This window comes from Ruditapes philippinarum, unplaced genomic scaffold, assembly GCF_026571515.1.
Source record: "Ruditapes philippinarum isolate M1 unplaced genomic scaffold, ASM2657151v2 ctg108_1_1_1_1, whole genome shotgun sequence".
NCBI lineage: Eukaryota > Metazoa > Mollusca > Bivalvia > Venerida > Veneridae > Ruditapes > Ruditapes philippinarum.
The window spans coordinates 19608-38478 of record NW_026855637.1 but is presented as its reverse complement, the minus strand read 5'-3'; the positions used below and the strand labels follow the sequence as shown (position 1 = coordinate 38478).

Genomic DNA, 18871 nt, shown 5'->3' with positions numbered 1-18871 from the left:
ATCGTTAACAATGACTTTGTTATCACATTGTTTTTTGGGGTTCTTTTTACTTTTTTTTGTTTTTGTTTTTTTATTACTTTGCCCATTCCCCCATAATAATTAAGATAGACAATGTTTATTGCATTGTCTCCTTCATGCCATATATACTCCGTGAATTGCGATTGCAATCAAGCATCCAATTACTGATATCAGATTTGTACAAATTTAGGTCAAACAAACGCCGTGTGATTTTATCATTCTATTACCAAAAACCCCGCATATATATATATAGAGAAAAAATATTTTAACAGCCAGTAAAGTTTATACATTTCCTAAAAAGACGGATAAGATTTGACTTAAAAATTAGATCATGGTATGTAATCAAAATTTATATCAATGTGTTTTTTTTTTCTTTTTAGGTAATGAAAAATGATATGATATTGTCAATGAAATTAGAGAGGACTTCAGTGAGAATATTTATTCTCTTTTTAATTGACTTACATTTATTTCGTTTAGTGTTTTCCAGACAATGAAAATTGAATCGTTAATTTAATCTATCTTGACAAAGTTTTAAAATATTTATGTTCATCGTATATCGATAAGTTTTCTGATCAAAACACGGTCACTTTAACTACATACAAGTATCCGGATTAATCTTCCGTATAGCCTTAGGTCTGGATGTCGATCCAGAGTAATTCTTTTAGTTTATGTACATTGCCAAAATATGACTGAATAGCATGTCTTTTTAACATTTCTAAATTCTTCAAATCACGTGCGTAAAGCACGGCACAGAAAGCCTTTCATCGGCTGTATACAACTTTGTGCGTAATCATTTTGATTTCCCAACCGATTAAGTCGATTCATTTGTGCACAATGTTTCAAAATTTCACCGATCAAATCGTTAGTAAATCATAGGTATTAAAATTCACACGCAATATCGGTAACAGCCAAGGGAAGTGCTTTCTAAATTTTTATTTATTTATTTATTTATTTATTTATTTATTTATTTATTTACTTATTTAATTATCTATTTAACTATTTGTTCGTTCGTTCGTTCATTAATTTATTCATTCATTCATTGAATAATTCATATTCATTCATTCATTCATTCATTCATTCATTCATTATGCACTTAAATTGACAAAAAAATCTAATGATTTTAAGATATTTAAGATAAGCCGATTTCAAACAGTGGTATACGTACTTTCTTATTATTTACCCAAATAGCCACGAGGGTTCATATACTACATACAAACGCAGTTTTGGTACCAACGTAATAAAGGTGTCAACTAAATGTTGCTTAAATACTGAGTACTGACTTATTTTCAACTGCAACCTTAAAATACTTAAGTTGAAGTTCAAGATTATACTTAGTTACATCACTGTGTGATCAAATGATCTTACTTTGCACTATTTAAATCCTGATGAAGCAGTATTAAAATGTGTTCGTTGGTTATTTAATAATGATATAAATTAAATTGATAATTTTCGAGTATTATGCAGATACATAGGCAATCGACTATGAAAAAGTGTCTAAATTAAGGACTTAAAAAAACATTTAAGACCCAATTTTCATGAGAAAGCTATTTGTCACTCGGTAGCGAAATTTCAGACTCTAATGCTGTTAATTGCAAGTGCCGAAAGTAGTCCACTTTTTTGAAGCGGTTACTTCCCTTTATATGTAACACTTAGGCCGAAAAATTTAGGGGAGAGCACTGCGTAAATATGGTAACATGACAGGCGGATTGATTTTCAAGCAAAATAATTCCCGAATGGTCGAATATTTCTAATATTGTTTTATTCTTTATAGATATACATGCTTATAGTAAGCGCCATGATTATTTACACAGGTGTTAAACAACAGATAGCGTCGTTTCAAACCCTAACTAGAATAATATGGTTTTCTTCAGGCGATTAACATATAATTTCAACGTGGCCGAGGGGTTTGCGCGCTCGCTTAGGAAGCGAGAGGTCTGGAGTTCAAATCCCAGTTAAGGCAACTCATTTTTTTTTCAAATTGTTTAAGTCAAATAAACATTGGATCGAATATCAGTGTTGCAATTAGTCTTATAGCCATTCTACTACAATTAAAACGCTGGAAAGCATTGGTGGCACTATACAAAAACAAATTGTTTTATAATCTCACAACCTTCACCTTTCTGACATCCTGAGACCCAAACAAATTCAGCGCCTTCTGTGCTTTGATTTAATTATGTGTCCGGTATATAATGATATAAGATCAATGGCATTGAATAACATTATTATAAATGATGTATATAACAACATGAAAAACACAGAAAAATAGTATATAGAGGATATTGAATGAGTGTAGGTTTAATACTAAATTTATTGAACGAGTTGAATAAAATCATATTATGCGAGCCTCTGGCGAGCATAATATTGTTTTATTCAACGAGTTCAATAAATTTAGTATTGAATCTACACGAATACAATATTCTATTTATTACATATATAAAATAAGAACGGTAAACTGTTAACAAGAGTCATTTTTCTTTGACGCGCCTATAGTGTAACGCTAACATTAGCGCGTTTTAACGCTATATGTTTATAGTGCAAATGACGTGACGTCAAAGTGTTATTACACTAGTGTAATATCGTCTAGTGTAATATCGTTTTTATTAAATGGCTTTATTACACTCCTGCGCCGCGGTTTATGTGATAATTCTTTTTACAAATCACCAGAACAAAATAATAAAATGTCTTGTTAAAGCATATGTGTTAAGGAGAAATTTGCTGTATAATAGGTAATTGATTTTTAACGTGCCAATAGTGAAACATGGTGTTATATTGACTGTCCATTTTCTGAAATGTGATACTGTAATTTACAGATCGAGCAGCAACTTTGATCTCATTTAAATGTTCCATTTTAAAAGCTATGTATTGATCACAGTTTGTATATTTGTATATATATAATAAGGTGACTTATAGGTCCAATGGGCCGGGTGTCTTTGTATGTATGTATTCTTATCATGTATGTGAAATTGATAGATGTGCAATGTCACTTTAATAAACAATTTACTTACTTTCTAAAGGTGATAAATGTTTTATGAATTTAACCATGAAATAACTATATATGTTTTTTAGTTTAAGACTGTTGTGTGGAAATATCATGGCCTGGGCGACATCATGGAATTTTTCTCTACGCCGTTTCTACATAACAGTCGAGTTCTATATAGTATAACTGTTTTAACGCATGATAAACAGAAAAAAGTATAGGTTGTATCAATTAATTTTTGAGCGAACGAAGTGAAGCGAGAAAATTAGTTTCTATAAGCTATAATCGACTTACAGTTAGCCCCGCCCATTCAAATCGAGTGCATTATGTAAATAGGCGGAGTCAATTAAATAGGCTCATTTAACGTATAAATGTAATGCATACAGTTGAGTTACAGCACTGTATGGTAAATATTTCGGCAAAATTTAAACAAAATAGAGCGATTTCATTGGCAGACAAACTTTGACGAACTGTAAGAATTTAAATTAGACATAAGATTTCATTATATATTTTACTCCCCTTCTTAAATTAAATTCCCTACTCTAATTGGTACATGTCAGTACCCGAGTTTTGTTATTTTTCTTATTGTAAACCCTATAACGTAAGAGCCAATCAGAAATATAAAATTACTGTGAATTGTGATGACATGCCAAAATATGAATTTTTAAATTTATTTAAATTAAAACGATTATTGTTATTTTTTCGGGAACTTGAAATGGATAATCTTGCAAGTATTGCTACTCATAAAAAGATTAACCTGGCATCAAATAACATTAAGGAAAAAAGAATAAAAGGGTTATAAACAAGTGCATCCATGCCAAAGACAAAACTGTTTCTGAAATGAAAGCCATATTCCCAGTACCCCATTACATGTCCCTAATCTGAACATATTAGGGTTGTTATTTTTTTTTTTCAGCCTAAATTTTGGACAGTCAAGTGGCAACGCGCCATTTGATAAAACAAATTTCTAAAATGGTAAATGTATTCCTGAAATAACATTCTGTTCTGTCTGAAATTCACTTTATATGTTTTGGTGCTATATTGTATATTGAACCACAAATTAAATATGATCGGGATTTAATAAAATGTAGTAAATATCATCTCATTGTATCTTGTAATTCAAACAATTCAATTTATGCTTTAATGGCTCGTAACAAGTAAGTTAGAAGTAAGTAAAAGTTCCGTGATAGATACAGCTGTAAATTCGTTTCAAGCCTATTTCAAAATTTCACATTTGGATCCCATGACATGAGAACGCATTTAATTATTTGCAAATTTCAACCCTAAGATAAAAAAATAAACGATCGTCGGCTATTATAATTCACTTCAATACATTTCACCTACTCCATCTTACTTTAAAATATCACCACAATTCGGTTTTATCTATTCAATTTAATTTTTAAGACCTCAAAGTGTGTCCGTTTATCTGATGTTAGAAATTGCAAATGTATCTTTGTAACGCACTTTTGGGTAAAAATTTGACAATAAAATACTTGAGGTTTAGGTTCAGACACTAAATGCTTTGATCCAAACGTAAGGTGTTACATTGCCTGTAAGACAGAATTTATTTTTGGCTTGATTTTAAAACTGAACACGGTAAGATATCTATGCCCACGTTCAACTTGCCAGCAAGTGGTTGTGTTCAAATATGTGATATTAAAGCTTAATTAATTTAATATCCTACAAATACGGTATGGTAGATCATGTGTATTTTTTAATTGTCTTGTTTCTTTTCTTCAACTTAATAGTCATATTAGTTACCTTATCAAACAGCGGACAGAATACATAAAGATTATTATCATCATAATTTTATGTAATTTGATATAAGTGTTATTATGATTCATTTTGTAAAAATAATTGGCAGAGTCGACAAAGATTTAATAAACTTGTTTGTCGATATAAACAAACGAATCAAATAAAAATATCTGTTATCATTGAAACTGAATAGTCTGATTTTATTGACATGTCAGCTATCAATACATTTTAACATTATATTATTTGTACCGTATCCTTTAAAATAACAATGTGTTCTATATCATTTCAACATATCTTTATGAAACTATACTAAAAAATCACTGCATTCAGTAGATACATTGGACATATAGAAAAAAGGCAGATATTGTTTGATTTTATTAACCTGTCAATTACATACTGATTATACGGTCAATGCACAGAATATATTAATATTCGATAAATGTTCGGTAAATTCCGTGAGATTTACGTTATAAGATATGATTAAATTCATCCATTAGTTATACTGACCGTTATAGCGCAATAGGATAAACTACGGGTATATAATTTCTAAATGTCCTACGTGTTGTAAAGATCGAGACAGCGTATGTCCAGGCATTTTTCATCATAACTATTTTCAACATTTTTGAAGTTATAGTTGTTCTTTCTGTTTTTAATATATTTTGCACTTTTTTTGTAAATACTATACTTTTGTAAATATAACATTGTTAAAGAATTAAAATTCAAATTCATTCGGATTAATATCAATAAATGTCATTACAGTGCCGCAAAATACAATACAAAACATGAACATTCAGTGTTTCTTAGTTGTTTCATATCTGTGTAGAAAATACTGAAAGCGCTTGACCATTTTTATTATAATATACTTAAAAATAAAGAAAAACAGGTCTAAAAATAAGTGACGTCTAAAAAGAATGTCAAAAGAATGGATCGAACCTCGGACCTCTCATACATTAGGTAATTAGAATATTCAAATTCGAAAAAAAATGGATAGTATCTTTTATTTGCATCACTCTGTGCAGTCGCAGACCTTTTTGTCCTAAATTTCAAATCCTGTCATTAAAAATTTATTTCAGGATGTGAGGTTTCTTCTGGCGATCATTACGATGTCCGTTATGACATCATATTGTTCAGGTAATATTTTATGATGTTTTCATTGTAATCCAGCGTCATTATCTTCCAGATTTATGTGTAAATAAACGCAAAAAAGGAGATGAATTTGTTATTCTTATGGGATATAGCATTATGCTACCCTTGATTTTCTGTAGACTCAAGTATAGACTTTTTTATTTACGATTATTTTTTTATACTCGTTATAAATATAAAAATAAGAATAGACATATATATCAGATATAAAAATAACCAATATATATATACAGTTTATCGCAGGGTTTGGAACTTTTCCTTTGTTCTTACTAACCCATTATACTGAGCATTAGAAAACTGTATTTTTGAACAGAACAGAACAATACTTTATTGTCTCAAATCAAAAGACATATGAGATTACAGAGTAAATGCAAATTTCAAAAAACATGACATGTGGTGTATGCAAACAGTATTATAAAGTGATATTTTCAGTAAATTTAAATATTCATTTTTTATAATAAGTACATTGATGAGGGGAGTGGGGGGGGGGGGGGCTGATGCGAGAATTATTCCAAACGGTGAAGTCGTAGATTTATACAGGTGTGAAAATGGTATGAATCTTAAAACAGACTATAGAAAGTTGTAGGAGTATTGACATTCGTGTCTATTTCAGTCTTATCTGATTGGTTCAAATTTGTTGACCTTGAATTAGATCGTGCGAATCGTGACAGAGTTAAAGTGTGTCGCGCTTCTAGAAAGTATGTGTTTATTTACTAGTACAAACAAAAACAAACATGGATAAATGTGCGTACTTGTCAACAGAGAAAAGGTATTTTGCGCAAAACTAATTGTTTAACACTTTTTCTTATGATATGTATAGGATAGATCATGAGTACCAGTTGGATGTGAGATTTATCAACGAGCGAAGCGAGTTGATAAATCTCACATCCAACTGGTACGAGCGATCTATCTGACTTAGACCACAGGTAGTTTTCTCTGTTTAAGGTGAAGATTAAACATGCGTAAACGATTTTTTCTCCGACAATTACGTAGGGATATCCAAATATTTCTTACTTAATCAATTTGGCCTTATTGTAGACAAACAAGCACGAGAAAATGACATAATTCATGCTCTTTCATAAGTTACTGAATACACAATCTTATGAATGATAGATTTCACATACCATCACAAAGGTGCAGTGAGAAGAAATTTGGGAAGAATTTAACATTTCTAAATGTGATATTATTACAATTTTGTAAGTAGAGAGATTTTGTTGTTATCCTGTTGATTCTTCATTTAAATGATTAAATGACATATCACCGTACACAGCGCTTGAATATGAAGTCAAGAAGCAAAACTGCTTACCGAAAAAATACTCTTGGACAGAAATCATGGGCGATGGTAGTCCTAATTATAAGACCTATACGTAACCTATTTCATATTTATCATTCATTAATCTGATATTTTACATTTTTCATTTTCCATGTTACGTTGTTACATAAAACTATAACAAGCCTGTAACGTCTAATCTATTGGACTAGGGCGATGGCTGCTTCTCAAGGGTGGGCTCTTGGGTAAACGGACAGGTAACTTTCATTAAACATGTTCCTTAATGCTTAAACAACCCTAGGGTTCAGGATATTGATTGATTGTCCGGCTGAAGTTGAAAATATTTTACTTGACATATAGATTCGTGTTTTTGTTGTATGCTTTATATACATCCTGCATTGACTTTTTTTACCTCATTCATGAACTGAAAAAATATTTCAAACGTCCCTCTGAAGCCTTAAAGCATAGCATTGCCTTAGCGTTGCAAACGCAGTCCTGTCACCGTTCGGAAACTCCACCCCCTGCCCAACAGTGGAATCCCCTCATCCCAAACCGAAAATGAATGTACATCTACAGTGTCTGCTATTAAGAGTGAGCCGGGCATAATGCACAAGGCACAGTGCCTAAAAATATTAGCACAAAAGCGGACGTAAAATGTAGATACATATATAGATTTAAATAGATTGATAAACGCATTTCATGTTTTTTTCTTATTTACAAATACAGTTACTATTCTTGTAAAATGATGAACTGACGAAATAAATTGGTCAAAGGACTATTGCTATCTGTTATTTTTAAGAAGGGAATTTCACTATGAACTTTACTATATACATATAATTTTCCCCGCATAAAGCGTGCACATAACGGGGTTTTTCTTTCAGTTGAATACAAACATGATAGTTATATCAAACACTTTACTGTGATGTGTGGGATATATCAAACACTTTTAAACTACTCTGATTGGCCGAGAGAAAACAGCTGTGGTCTAATAATTTATTAATTTGTGTTGCGTTTTTAGACTTATGCCATGTTTAGGCAGGTAGGGAATGTGGTTGGGAACATTAATTTGATTTGCAATGTAGAATCGGGCTACTAGTATATATTGCGTTATTATACAGTTTGCATGTTATGGCATTAATAAACATTCTATATAGCATATTAAAGATGACAACAATAGTCAGCGTGAAGCAAACATGAAGTCTTAATATGAACAGATAATGGCAGTAGACAGAATTTCGAAAAATATAAATAAGCATTTTTTTTTTGCCTGACAAACATTATATTGCATGATTTGTTACAAACATTACCTCCGTATTGTTTCAAATAGTATTTTAATGAATTTACAAAGTTTTTGTAATTGCATAGGACTTGAATTCGTTAATAACATTTTAAATTTTATGATGTTTGGATTCCTATAATAATATCTGTTAATATATTTTTTTCTGTGGTCATCAAAAAAGGTACATTTCAACATATAATGGAGTTCATCTTCTATGTCATTTAAACTACAAAGAGAACATTTTCTCTCATAAATATCTGTACCTTCCCATCTGCCGATTTCTATCGGGAAAAAATGGTTTCCTGTTCTAAATTTAACCATATTTATAAAATCTCCCTTATCAAGAGTCAATAAATAATTTTCAATGCATATATTTTCTTTATATATAGAATAATTTCTCCCTTTGCTTGAATTTTGTAAAGTTTGATGCCACATTTGATAATTCTGATCTAAAAGTACCTGTTTAATATCACATTTGATCGTTTTGCTCTGAATATTTGTCTGATTTAGCCATAAGTCATTCCTACCCGTATTTGAAAGTATACTTTTAATGTAGCTGAGCCATTTAAATTCAAAATCTTGGCAATTAATCATATATTGATATATTTTGTATGCAATTTTATTTCTGTTTCCTAATATTAATCTGTTCCAGAAGCCAATCATCCTGCATTTAATTGTAATATTAATTGGGTATCTGCCAGATTCTGCATAAAGCATATACAGGGGTGTACTTGTTCTAAGATGTAAGACTTTCCTAAGGAACTCACAATGTATTCTCTCCAGGATTTTTAGATCTTCATAGCCCCAAATTTCAGATGCACATGTTAAAATTGGCAGTACAGTATGGTCAAATAATTTAAATTTATATATATATATATATATATATATATATATATATATATATATATATATATATATATATATATATATATATATATATATATATATATATATATATATATATATATATATAATGTATTGATATATAGCAGTACAGTTTTTTCATGAAAAAAAACTCAACTGCTATATGGCGGTTGAGTTTTTTTCGCACCTTGTATATATCAATGTAGTTTTTTTTCAGAGAGGCTCCTATGGGGCAGTGGTAACGAACATTCCCAGTAGCAAAAAAATGCAATCAATTCCCAGTAGCAAAAAAAATGCAATCAATAAAGCGAAATAAATAAATAAATACAATGAAAATATAAACAAAGATAATTAATGAAATGAAATTTACTCTCATTTAATCCATGTGTAATCAAAAAGTACATCCGCTGAATGAATTATTTCCGCTGAAAAAAGCCCTTTAATCTTGAATCAATATTGGTAACAGTTTACAATCCGCCTCTAACATTCGATGTCTTTTGTATATCTTTTTGCGGCAGCGAATACAACTTGAAAAAACTGCCTTATCATAAATTGTAGCTAACGATTTATTTATTTCTATTACAAAAAAGAAAACATTATATCATTGCCATAAAACAGTTATAGTATATGAAACTCGTTAGTTACGAGGATATAACACTGGGTGGGCGACATCTCGGGATGTTTCTGCAAAAAATTGTCTCGGCCTAGCGGCCTTGCCATTTTTTAGCAAAAACATCCCTAGGCTTGATGTCGCCCCAGCCAGTGTTATATCCTCGTAACTAACGAGTTTCATGTACTATAACTATTACTTATTGCATGGCATTGAGCTTTTTCTTGGTTCTTTCTAACCAATTATACTCGGTACACTTCCATTTATTATTTGAAAAATGTATTGATATATAACAGTACAGTTTTTTTTTCAGGTGAATCATATAGGAAAAACTGAATGGATATATACATGTAACAGTTGAGTTTTTTCTACGTCTGCTATATATAGGTTGATTTTTTTACGGAGGTTCGAGGGGGGCAAAAGGTCAGAGGGGGCATGGGGTGACACATTCAAAATACACAAAAAGGCGGTTTAACCGGGTAATGCTCCCCAAACAGGTTTGGAACACAGAGAAACTACTTTTTGTTGATATCTTAAAGTTTCAGAATAATGTGTCCCGGACAAAGATATCTTTGGGTTGTAACTCCAAAATTAGGCAAGTTAGAGTAACGGTTCTTTTACATTGCACATTTACCCAATGGGATCTATCTATCTACAAAGTTTCTTGTTGATATCTATTATATCTTGGACGATATCTATTATATCTTGGACAAAGATCACAGTGTAAAATGAACAAAGGGTTATAACTTCAAAATTAGGAAAGGTAGAGTTACGGTTCTTTTACATTGCACATTTACCCAATGAGATCTATCTACCTACAAAGTTTCCTGTTGATATCTTTTATAGTTTAAGAGTTATGTCCTGGAAAAAGATCACAGTGTAAAAATTGACAAAGGTCAATAACTTCAGAATAAGAAAAGGCAGAGATACGGTTCTTTTGCACCGCACTCCTACTCAATGAGATCTAACTACATACAAAGTTTCTTGTTGATACCGCTTGTGATTTCAGAGTTGATTATTATTAACTTTTGTTTGTGCAAAATCAGAACAACTTTAAACGGCGTGTGTTGGGTTTATATACCATCGCCGCTCGTATAAAACCATATGAACGGCTGCACTCCCTGACTTATTATATATAGCTAGCTGTGAGGGCCCTTAGACAGCATAAGCTGCATGGTATTGGTTCACTAAATATCTAGGGTTTCCATCTGGAACAAAAGTGAAACGGCGCAAGAGAGGGAAATGCAAATTTTTTTTTATATACTGATTTCTGTGACAAAAAAATGAAATTGTGATAAAACATTTATAGTATAAGAAACTCGTTAGTTATGTGGGTATAACAGTGGCTGGGGCGACATCTCTGGATGTTTCTGTAAAAAACGTAAACAAATCGTCTGGGCATGATGCCCTCGATATTTTTTAGGCAGAAACATCCCTCGATGTCGCCCCAGCCACTGTTATTACTTAGCAAATATGTAAGGTATATCGAATTTTTAAATGCGTAACTGTAATTTATAATATTGATTTCAACAAAACATAAAAGTCGCCTTCAAAACGGTGGTCCGGTCGATATGATTATAAAACCAATTTTTGTAATTAATTGAAATTACTATGCTTATTAATTTATATATTCACATACGAGCCGCATAATCATTACTAAAAAACAACTAGAATCACATAATACAGATATCCTTTAGTCATGCATGTTTTTATACATGTAAACAGTGTCTGTAAGTTATACCTTTTTATGTCTTACCTTTATAACAGCATTACTTACGGCGTGTGGGGATGATGCAACCTGTGCCGCTAACCAGGCTAACTCAGAATGTGATCTGGTAACAGACACGGATGGTATGGGAGATGGTGAATGTGTATGTGCAGCTGCATTCAAGGATGATGGGAGCGGTGGCTGTACCGCAAAAGGTAACAAACACATAATACATGTTTCAAATAATTTAAATGTCGTTATTGCCGGTACACTATGATTAAAAAAGTATTTAATGATTTAAAAATAAGTAGAAAGAATACGTCTTTTTTAGAACTAGTAGAAATGATACACAATAGAGTGTACTGACTCGCAGCAGTAGACTGTAAAAATCGATTTTGCTGTAGGTTAACTCATTGTAATTACCCTAGTGTTTTCAAGTAAGCACATTAAAAAGATGTATTCAAATGTGCCAAGATTTTTGAAACTAATAAATTTGGTAGCTCTACCAGTTTCTCTAAATATTAATTTTGTATTGATACAGATTTAACTACGTCTTATGTTATGTATTATTATTTATTGCTTATTAGAATCTCATCTATACATGTAAACATATAATTAAAAAACATAAACAATAAACACATAAAATACATGTATAGCCATTCTTAATTAGAATTATAGAAGACTGTTTTTACTTTTAAGGGTGACAACTATCTAGTCCATAAAACAGGAGTATTTTATGCACTGAAGATTTGTCTCCCTTAGCTACACACATTACTTACAAAACAAGATATATTTGTATTTCCCTTTTATATAAATAATGATATGAAACAGGTAAAATAACTAAAGGTATCCTTGCTAATCAAGATTAACAATGAAACTATATCATTTAAACAATATACTACAGGGGTACTATAAACACCAGGCCCCGTGTTCACAAAAAATTAAGGATCAGGATCAAGATCAGGATCAAATCTAAAAACTCAATATTCTCCATTATGTATCCTCAAAGATTAAATATTCAATATTAAATTGATAAAACTGGACTTAAAATACCATGTTAATGAAATTTTAGAATAAATTTGTTATTTTTACAAGAAATGGGCATTTTACAGTTGATCCAAATTTTGATCTTGATCCTAAAATTGATCCTCATTTTGATCCGATTAGTTTTGTATTTGTTGTGTAATTTGTTGTTTTTATCCCAAAATAGGTTGGTTTCTTTGCAAATAAACAATTATCTATATTTCAAATGTGTACCATTTAATTCTAGAATAATACGATCAGTATTAATTTTATAAAACAATAAAAATAAAATCAGGATCATCTGATCCTGATCCTGATCTTTTCTTTGTGAACACGGGGCCAGGACAATATATCACATATACAAGACAGGGTATTTTATTATTACTAATGATATAAAACAAGTTTTCTTTCATTAAGAATGTCTGTGTTAGACAAATGTATGCAACTTTATCAATATCGGTTAAATTATCAAAACTATTACAATGTCTGCTTACCGTTTGAAGTAATTCTAATCTAATTAAATCATAAAGAGGGCAATGCAAAATACATGTGTTTCATCCTTAACTATGTTCTTACAGTGGAAGCAAAGTCTACTTGTAGCCCGTTATATCTTCCTAGTCCAATACCTATTGGAGCTGTCTCACTTCTTTATTTTGCCAAGGTATCTTATAACCTGTGAAGACTGTTGAATTAAATCGTCAAAACGTGTCAAAAAGGATGAACAGCCACAAGTTTGATATTATATAATAAGATGTAATTATAGAATCTGGTATCAGCTCGACCAGCAATTCCTTTATTTTCAGTCTAATCCCAATAAATGTTATAATAAGAGCTTGTGTGAATGTTAAGCATAGTTTGGTGGTAAGCTTTTGTGAAAACTCTGTATTTGGAGTCCGTTTAGCGACATAGTCGTCATACCAAAAGAATGGGTACTTAAGGACATATTCCTTGCAATTATTATCTGACACACTAAGTGGTTATCTAGAAAAGTTGTCTTTTACCAGTTAAATAAATTTACATATAATTATCTGACTATCTAAAATACTGTCCCGTTATCTGTCCCATTGAATCTTTAGAGTTTCCCTGGTATTTTGCAGCCATGGATATATGTTCATTACTCTAAAGCCGATTTGGACTTCGTAACTTTCTTTTTTCCGACGCGCGTCAAAATGCTGTGTTCCAAATATACTGAAAATGAATGTTAATTGATTTTCTTACATAATTCATAATTTTACGGTCAACTTTACTAGAATTTCTATAAAATCACTCAGTGAGCCATTACAAATTCTTATCATTACAAAACTGCTTCTAAATATTATAATTGTTGCAAAAGATTGTGAGTATCACACCATCATCACAAAATAAGTGATTTAAACCAATATTTCTGAAAGAAGATCAAGTTATGTAAACAAACAAAAATAGATACTGCACATTCATCTGCCTTTCCAGCTGTATTGTAGGGGGAAGACTTCAGGTGCTCAGGTGCCCCCCCCCCCCCCCGGTGCATTGTTTCATGCACAAACGGAACCTGACTAGAAGCACCGACGTTCTGTAAGGTGGCTGGATAGCTTTTTCACATGAAATAAACAAGAGTCACTGACAGGGTTCGAACCCGCAGAGGTGAAGGGCAAGTGGTTTTAAGTCAATGACCTTTATATACCACTAGCCACGTTTGTCCCTTTTTTCAACATTTAAACCATTTGGAAAATTAGATTCTCGTGCTTGAACAAAGCGAATTACCATATTTCCTCCCATCCCAAGATATTTTTTTTCATTACAGGTTAAACTGATTCATCTATCGAATGACTCTTTGTACAGCTGGAATAAACGCCAATTGTAAGCTCAATTGTATAATGTACCAAAAACGTTGAACTTTTATTTTTAGTTTTGGGCGATACTTGCGCTGCTGACTCGGATTGTGGAGGAGTGACAAACGCTAATTGTAACACAAATGAATGTGTATGTGAGGGACAATACAAAGCAGATGGGGCGGCTACTTGTGTTTCTAAAGGTTTGTGTATTTTATTATCAACATTTTGCGCACTTTCATAAAAGTACAACTTTTCGTCAATTTCTGTTTATCAGATAAACAGATATTTTTCATATCGCATGCAGAACTGTAAAAAAATGTTACATGAATTAATATAAAAAAACAGACTGAAGGATGCAAATGAACCTTTATTCATATCTCAGAAAATTGAAGTAATCAATTCATTTTAGACATTTTTATGCATCCACTATTTACTAAAGCCCCAGTCACATTAGAGCTTACGACCAGTGAAGACCAGTTCACGATCACCAGTGACCTCTGGTCGCGGACAATCTTTAAAACGTCTTACGACGATCATTGATGATCTTTGACAGTCGCAGGTCATCTTATTTAGGTCCCACGACCAATTTCAGTCGTAGAGAGGTTTTTGAGCTTGCACAAAAACCTCCTTGCGATCAAACAGGTCGCTAGTGATCTTATAAGGTCTTAAGGCTGTCGCACGATGGTCGTTCGGAAGTGCGACACTCTTACGACAGTCTTTACAAATTGCCACTAGTCACTGATATTCTTAAGTAGTTTTTAGTAATCGTGTGATGATCGTACGACAAGTTGAAGATGATCGCATGTTATATCACGGGTAGTCGTAAGTAATCCCAGGCAATCTTGAGAACATCGTACGTTTACTTATGACCTGTCGTGCGATTGTCAATGATGACTTGTCTTACGATACTCGCAAAAGTAAATTTATCTGTGCAAAAATGGTTTCGGTCGCAGACAATCACTGATGATCGTCAGTTTTACAAGTCGCCGGTGGTTGCAAGAAATCGTAAGCTCTAGTGTGACTGGGGTTAAACATAACCCGGACGTACAGCTGGATATGTGATTGGAATTGGGATTTTATGTTTATTCAGTATTGTTTGCCTTGCTTCCAAATTACAAAAGAAACTAAATAAACCATAATAATAATCACGTAATATACTACACATATACGCAAAACATTGTGTCGCGCTTTAGGGCATTTTTTTATTTCTGTAAAAAATAGTTCATATTTCATTTCACTTACCCCATCCCAAGAATTGTTATCATTAAAGGTTAAACTGATTCATCTTGTGCTGACTCATTATGCAGTGTAACACCGCAAAACGTCCGTACCGCAAAACGCACGTTTATGTACGTTTTGCGGCGCATATCGTCCACATTTTTCTGACGTACATTTTGCGACAAAAAGGCATGGTCCTGCTGCATAACGTCCATATTTTAAAGTTTATATTATTTTCGTTAATTTTGACCAGTTATTATCAGGTGTTATTGTGTGATAATTTTAGCTCACCTGAGTATGCGCCTGTCTGTCTGTCCGTCCAAATTTAGCTTGTTACCACTCTAGCATCCACATACCCTAAGCAATATGTCCAGAGATATTTGCCCTTGAATTACAATACATGTTATATTTCACATTATTACCACTCCAACGCTTTCATTTCTTCTTCAATCTTGACAATTTTCAAAAGAATATCTATGACCATAAAATCTCAACATAGTTAGATAATAGGCTAAATCTAAAAAAAAAAAAATAAAAAAAAAAAAAAAAAAAACCAAAAAAAAAAACGCACTATATTTCACCTTGTTAGTGCTTTCGTTTCTTTTCCACTTTCAATTTTTTTATACAGAATATTTTTAACAATAAGATCTCGATCAAGGTCATTTATAAGCTAAAACGACTGAATACGTCAGGAGTTATTTGCCTTTGAATAATAAAAATAAAGACAAATATTTTAAAGTCAAATTATTGAATTGTGATAAAACTGCCATTTCTTTATCAATGATCAGATGTCATTCATACATTTATGACAGGACGGCATTTTGAATAGTTCAACTATAATATTGACCTTGAAATGACCTTGACCTCAATGTCACTATTGAATTTTGCTTAAATTACCATATCATTGTCATTTACAGATATTTGGATATTGATGACCATTTCAGACTAGAATTGAGTACTGATATCAGTTACCCCCCAGATTTCTGACCAAGTACACGAAATGTACTTGCTTTTTATTTGTAATATTCAATGCTATCTACCCTTGCCATGTGGAGCCTTTATAGGCAGGTGGGCGATATAAGGCCACCATGACCTTTTTGCTTTGTTCAATTAAAAATTACATCATGATGGTTCAATTATAAAATTACATAATGGCATTCAAACAAAACGCTTACATTACGTTATTTTAAAATATGCTTTAGTTTTTATCAAGAGAATACATTGAACTTCTTTTTCATCATTTCCTATGCGGAAGAATGTTTGTTATAATATACTCTATTACACATTATCTATGTAACTTATAGGCAAAATGTTTTGTTCTTTAGGCGTTTAAATAATACGGTTTTGGTAAAGGGACAGACTTTCCGACTAACCTATAGATTAAATCATTTTTCAAAGTTATTGCGCTTCTTTTGAAGTATTTTGATGAAACAAAACACAAAATCAAACAGTTAAGATACCAAAGACAATGATTATGTATAAATGTGCGTTTATCCGGGCAAAAATCTGATAGGTTTGGGTTGTGTCATATTTGGTCTTATTTCCTTTAAAAATCCTAACATATGAATTGGCGGCTATATACCCACAATCCGACAAAAGCTCTCGCGCACGCTCAAGTATGACAATGCGACTAAAAGCCACAACCCTACAAAGCTCTCTTGCTCAAATACTAAACGACTAAAGCCCCACCCGACAATAGCTCTGTCGCTCAAATATGACTAGGCGACTAAAAGCCCGCAATCCAACAAAAGATCTCCCCCTCAAATATGACTAGGCGGATAAAGCCTTTACACCCCCGGACAAAAGCACTCTTGCTCAAATATGACTAGGCGGCTAAAAGTCTGCGACCCGATAAATGCACTCTTGCTCAAATATGACTAGGCGACGTACGTTTTGCGGTACGGACGTTTTGCGGTGTTACAGTGAAGCCGCGATAAACGCTAATTGTGATATTTATTGTATAATGTATAAAACAGGTTGCACTTTTATTTTCAGCCCTGGGTGATTCTTGCACTGATGATTCGCATTGTGGAGGAGTGACAAACGCTAATTGTAACACAAATTGTGTATGTGAGGGACAATACAAAGAAGATGGGGCTAATTGTGTTTCTAAAGGTAGTGTATTTTATTATCAACATTTTTCAGCACTTTCATAAACTTTTCGTCAAAAAGTCAATTTCTGTTTATCAGATAATTACTTACTTACTGTCCATTACGCCCTTTGGCGTTTCAACTTTGTTCTTGTAGTGTATTTGCTAGATTTCCCGACTCTATTAAAGTTACTAAACACAGCTCTTGCCTTTGCTAGTCTTTTATTTATATCAATATATGCGTCTCCATCAGTTTTGACAGTACTAACCAAGTATGTAAATGTTTCACAGATTTTTAGATTTCTTCGTTCAATTACACTGATGTATTGCTGTTGTTGTTAAGGACCATAACTTTTGTCTTTTTATGTTGATTTTTAATCCATTGCCTAAAGAATTTTTGTACGTGTGATGTTTTTACTCGAGATGTTGTTAAGTATGTGATTATAGAGCTATATATTCGGGAAAGTCAAGAGTGTTGATGACAGTACACATCCTTGTCTTACGCCTTTTTTTAATGGAAAGTAGAGCTAAGTGTTTCTTACAGAACATTCAAAATTCTCATAAAAAGCTTGATAAAGTTTGATAAGGTGAGCTTGAATTCCATATGATTGTAAGATTTTCCATATGCTGTTTCTATGGAGGCTGTCAACGGCTTTTTCAAAGTCTACAAAGTTGCTGTGTAGTTGCCTTTGCCATTCATTACATTCCTCTATAATATTCCTTAGAACGAAAATCTGGTCAAAACACCCCTTTCCTTTTCAAAATCCTGCTTGTTCATTGCTCAGTTTACTGTCTATGGCATTTAATATTTTGCTGATGATTATCTTTGCTAATATCTTACTAGGTATAGATAGTAGGGTAGTACCTCTGCAGTTGTTGCAATTACTGAGGTCACCTTTCTTTGGTATCTTTATGATTTTTCCTTTGACCCAATCAGTTGGATTTTTTTATTGTCTCCATTTGTCACATCATAGGGGTTAGAGTATATTAGCTGTAATGAATGAGTTTGCTTTAAATAATTTGGCATTTAAGTTTTCAATACCTGGAGCTTTTCCGTTATTAAGGTCTTTGATTGAGGTAATGACTTCATCAGATTCTGGTGGAT

At 32.2% G+C, this 18871-nt stretch overlaps 1 protein-coding gene across 1 annotated transcript; it reads left to right on the top strand.

Annotated features, from left to right (window-relative positions):
- Positions 1 to 215: 215 nt before the first annotated feature.
- LOC132743966 (stabilin-2-like) lies at positions 216 to 17847 on the top strand. Its single transcript, XM_060732565.1, has 5 exons — positions 216 to 352; positions 5824 to 5881; positions 11684 to 11839; positions 14533 to 14658; positions 17672 to 17847. The coding sequence occupies exons 1-5, from the start codon at positions 350 to 352 to the stop codon at positions 17830 to 17832; spliced, it is 504 nt and encodes a 167-aa protein (XP_060588548.1). The 5' UTR covers positions 216 to 349; the 3' UTR covers positions 17833 to 17847.
- The last annotated feature ends 1024 nt before the right edge of the window (positions 17848 to 18871 follow it).